This window comes from Sphaeroforma arctica (genome assembly GCF_001186125.1).
Source record: "Sphaeroforma arctica JP610 unplaced genomic scaffold supercont1.493, whole genome shotgun sequence".
Lineage (NCBI taxonomy): Eukaryota > Ichthyosporea > Ichthyophonida > Sphaeroforma > Sphaeroforma arctica.
The window spans coordinates 33,002-38,001 of record NW_014040065.1 but is presented as its reverse complement, the minus strand read 5'-3'; the positions used below and the strand labels follow the sequence as shown (position 1 = coordinate 38,001).

Here is a 5,000-nt window from a genome sequence, read left to right as displayed (position 1 = left end):
GCTTTTATCCTTATGCGCAATTACGTGTTCATGCATGTGTTGTACGAATGGGGGTTGATGTCAGTAAGTAAAGATATATATATATACTCGCACTTGTAGTATCTAAACTCCCCAGCAAACTCGTCTCGCACTCCATGCCCAGTCTCCGCGGTGCAGCTAAACTTGTTGCACACAGAAATGACATTTAACACTGTCTCTGATCATTTAATTATTCAGAACTATCGTAGAGATCTGGCCAAACAAGCCTGTGCCAAGCTGGATTCCAATCAGATGGTGCGATTCTCGCCTGCTAACGGTATGGCGGGGGTAGTGATGGTACACACATTGATGCATACGAAATGCGCGTAGAAGTTAAGAGAGATTTATAGCAGGGATGGAGAATGGATCTTCTCGACAATGTTATGTCGGGTGTGTATCCGATATAAGACACAACCAAGCATCGACTTGGGATACATGCACGAATAGTAGATCTGCGCAATATACAGCTGGTGTATCTTTTCTTGATCCCGTTTTACCCGGTCCTTTCTTTGTACTACACGCATCAAAAGATAATCACACGTCTCTTAATCATGGCCATGTGTCCCGCTGTCTCTACAGGCAATGTTGCACCCACGGATATCGGACGTACGGCCAGTCACTTTTATTTGCGACACGAATCCATTGAGATGTACAACAAGGAATTCAAACCTCAGATGACCGAGGCCAACATCCTGAATCTTATCTCCAATTTCGTTGAATTCGAGAACATCCAGGTATAATTTGGAGTTATATCATATCACGTATAGAAAGAAGAGTGGTTTGTTGAGAGGAATTTTGTGGGAATTTGGGAAGTGGATGGTGGGCATAGGGCATAACAAAATCTTTAGCCACTCATTGATGTCTTTGCGCTCTTGTAAGTACATGGATTGCTTTTGTAATATGAGTGTGGAAGGGGGTGGGTGAATGGCTTTCCGTTCTTTTCATGTAACTGTAGGCATAGCATAGTTTGCATGTTTGTCTGTAGATGTTCGTGTATGTGCTTGATGTTCCGCTTTGCCAATCCTAATGAGTGTGATCTCATCTGGTTTCCATGGGTACATCCATGGATGACAATGTGTCTTGAAGATTAAATCATACAGGTACGCGATTGTCTGTTGTTTGTGAAGCGATATTTGTTGTGTTTACGTGCATGTGAGTGTTGTGGCGTGTGTGTGCGTGCCAGGTCTTGCGTGGTTATTAATCTCTAACTGCGCGAAGTCCCTTGTCTTGCTTCGTAGCCTCTCATCCAGACTACTTAAAAAGTTTGTTCTTTGCTTTAAATCTTGCGCCGTAGGTCCGTGATGATGAGCTTGTCGAACTCAAGAAGTTGCACAATGAGTGCGTCATGCCTGTTATGGGCGGTGAGTCAGGGGTTGGGGGCGCAACAGTGTATATGGGTTGAGGGCTCTAATTGTATACAGAGGCACATACCGGTGTGTGAGTCCTCGCGAGCTCGTATTTCAGAGTGGCAGCCTATCCGCACGAAACTTTTTTTTCCGTATTCGTGTATAGAAGTTTAAATGTCTCCATGTGGAGTTGTTCCCGGGTGCACTGGGATAGGAAAGACTGTGCGCATCATTTACAACTCATTTGTGCTGTGACACCACTCTCCACAAAGCCAACTGCCATGCATGTGGCGAAATGGATTGTTTGGCTTTACATACGAATGTTCAATTCAGTTCTTATGTACTGTGTAAATATCAGGAGCTGAGAACAAGAACGGCAAAGCCAACATCCTGCTGCAGTCGTATATATCGCGGTTGCGGCCGGAGGCATTTTCATTGGTGTCGGATATGTCGTACGTGGCGCAGAATGCCGCACGAGTTTTGAGGTATGCGAATCTAGTCTATTTTATTTCACAGACGACTACCTACGCACATGCGGACAGGTAAGCACAGGTACCTGTCTACACGTGTCATCTATGTGGGATCTTAAAGATCCTACACTTTGAAGTCTAAGTACTTCACTGACCACAAACCAGCGTACTACATACTTATATGGACTTCATTTACCCGGCCCTCTGAAGAGAGTAACGCTTGTGTTGCCAAATTCCATGTTTGCTTTAGAATCTGCAATACCTTTCACATTCTGCACTTCCTCATTTAGTTGAATTCGTTTTAGACGACTATACCCAAGCTCAATTCACACCGCTTTCGGTGTGAAATGGCACTTTTATGTGTCCAGAGCCCTCATGATAGAGGCTCGCTTGCACTGGGTTGCTACACAGGGCTTTGTTTGAGCTGGCCATGCGACGTTCCATGCCTATTGCAAGTAAACTACTGGTGTTGAGTCAATCGCTGGACAAGCGGCTGTGGAGTTACGAGTCCCCGCTCAGGCAGATGAATACGCTCAATCCTCAAATACTTACCAAGGTATGATTAATACCTATCAAGTACATATTACCCAATTACCTGATTTGATTAATATCAGATAGGTAGGTAATTACCTAATTTGATTAACACCTGATAAGTAGGTAATTACCTGATTTGATTAACATCTGATAAGTAGGTAATTACCTGATCGGATTAACATATGATAGGTAGGTAAATACCTGATTTGATTAACATCTGATAGGTAGGTAGTTACCTGATTTGATTAACACCTGATAAGTAGGTAATTACCTGATTTGATTAACATCTGATAAGTAGGTAATTACCTGATCGGATTAACATATGATAGGTAGGTAAATACCTGATTTGATTAACATCTGATAGGTAGGTAGTTACCTGATTTGATTAACACCTGATAAGTTGCGAGTACCTAATTACCAGATCTATCACAATTTACTTTCTAATTCTTGGCATGTCTGAGCTCGCGTCTATCTTTTCTGTTTCTGTATACAATGTGACTAGATGTGTCAACCTTCGGTGCATGCGTACACGTTGTCGTTATCAGTAGTATTTCCTATCGATTATTGAATTTGATAAGTTCCGAAATTCATAGTCGATTAGAATCTTAATTTTTTGAGGCTATAACTTCAGAATATTCATGTCCTTTTGACCGCCGAGCCATGAACGGACAAATTTTAGATTCTTAATGTGTGTAACGTTTTGGCACAGCTTCATGTTAACCATGGTTTTTGTGTCCAGCTTTCTCGTCTGGCTTGATACATAGTCTATCAGCTGACGTCTGCGCACGTGCATAGGAGTGCATCTCGTTGCACAAGCTGGAAATTTTGTTTGTAATATAAAGAAAATTGAATGACAACATAGACGTAGCAATGCATATCAGCTGTGATCCAGTCTACCATTTGCAACGGTAGAAAGCTAATCCCTACCTACCAAGGCCTCCCCTTTAGGAGGTACGGAGTCTATCCTGAACGCGGAAATCCCGCCATACGGATTTGATATGATTTAGTTCGAGCACTCTAACAAATGCAATCAAAGCTGTACTGATACCTCACACGCGCGATCATTTATATACTGAAAGTCCACTGTGGCATGTGTCAATTGCCTTTCATCTCGACATCTACGAACAGATTGAGGACTGTGAGTTGTCTGTGGAGGACCTGCGCGAGATGCCTGAGGGGGAGATTGGCGACATCCTGCACCATCCGCGCATTGGGTCGGTGGTAAAAAATTGTGTGCGAGAATTCCCTTACCTCAACATTGAGTACAAGTTACAGGTACGTATATTCATGGAAGTCTGCATGCATGATATCTGCGCGTTCAGACTCGTGGATATGTATCCTTTGGGATACAATTAATGATTACTTTTGTTGTACCGTGCCCAGAGGTCAAAGATGTCTTCAAGGCTTGAGCCAGGAGCAGTTTAGGGATATTTATATTGTCTCACTAACGAATCGCAACAGGAACGGTTTAGGAATTGTTTCAAACATAAGTGAGGTATAGATATGCAGCGTTCCATAGTAGTGTTCAATCAGGAATCCATCTGCAGAAGGTCGACTCAAATTGATCTTGATCCCTCTTTTGCTGTCAAAAGCAAGGTTGTTGAGGAGTAAACGTCAAATAATCGTTGCCAATGCTTAACGAATACGATAACACCTATCTACGCATCGCCACTACATATCGCACGCCTAACACCTCACTGGAGCACACCACTCTGTCGCACTACATTGCACCACTCCATCACCACACAGTAGAGCATGCCACTTCAACCCGACCTTGCACGACCAAACCACATAGCTAGTTATGAGGGATAACGGCTTCACATCTCCCACTCCGCATGCAAACATTAATTCCATATATACTACAGCCTATCACACGAACAGTGCTGCGGGTGAGTCTGACCATTGACGCAGACTTCCGCTGGAAGGACCAATTGCACGGGGGTGCGCAGTCATGGTGGATTGTCGTTGAGGATGCCGGGAATGAGGTGTGTCTTGAATTGCATTGCACGGTACATGTCGTAATACTACCTATATAAGAGTACGCGATGACTACAAGCATGTAGCTGGATGTGAACGAGGTTGTTTCACAGTTGTGTCAAGGCATAGCACGTCCGGGTAGATGCGTTGCCACTTGCACCATATGCGTGTGAATGATGTATCTTCGATTAGTTTACTCATACCCATATTCTGATATGATTTTACGTATCGAAGAATCCAGTTTACTTCTCATTATCAGCTTCGTGGTGCCTTCTTATCTCTACTAGTGGTTTGGCCAATCCTTAAACCCTGTGACAATTGCATCAATTCCATCTATTGTTTTTTTTTCACAAATTTCATTCTACCTCCTGTTATCGGTTGTGCACAGCATTACTACCACTCAGAGCACTTCACACTCAACAAGAAACAGTACAAAGAGACGCACAACATTGTGTTCACCGTTCCGGTTTTTGACCCGATGCCGCCGCAATACTTTGTACGAGCGATGTCGGATTATTGGATTGGGTCTGAAATGGTGCTGACCATGACTCTCGACCACGTGGTTCTACCTGAGAAGAACCCTCCCCACACGCCGCTGTTGGATCTGAGACCCTTGGTGAGTTCTATTGGTCTCGTAGTTTGTACTTTTGACATA

The 5,000-nt window shown here is 43.5% G+C and overlaps 1 protein-coding gene across 1 annotated transcript in view; it reads left to right on the top strand.

Annotated features, from left to right (window-relative positions):
* The window catches only part of SARC_06732 (activating signal cointegrator 1 complex subunit 3), a gene marked incomplete at its 5' end in the record, with an annotated part of 37,605 nt that overhangs the window by 16,177 nt on the left and 16,428 nt on the right, over positions 1-5,000 (top strand). The window contains 8 exons of the mRNA XM_014299351.1: positions 217-295; positions 598-752; positions 1,313-1,379; positions 1,723-1,849; positions 2,246-2,390; positions 3,497-3,643; positions 4,234-4,353; positions 4,734-4,961. Of these exons, the coding sequence (XP_014154826.1) occupies positions 217-295; positions 598-752; positions 1,313-1,379; positions 1,723-1,849; positions 2,246-2,390; positions 3,497-3,643; positions 4,234-4,353; positions 4,734-4,961 (1,068 nt within the window). The remainder of the gene's footprint in view (positions 1-216; positions 296-597; positions 753-1,312; positions 1,380-1,722; positions 1,850-2,245; positions 2,391-3,496; positions 3,644-4,233; positions 4,354-4,733; positions 4,962-5,000) is intronic.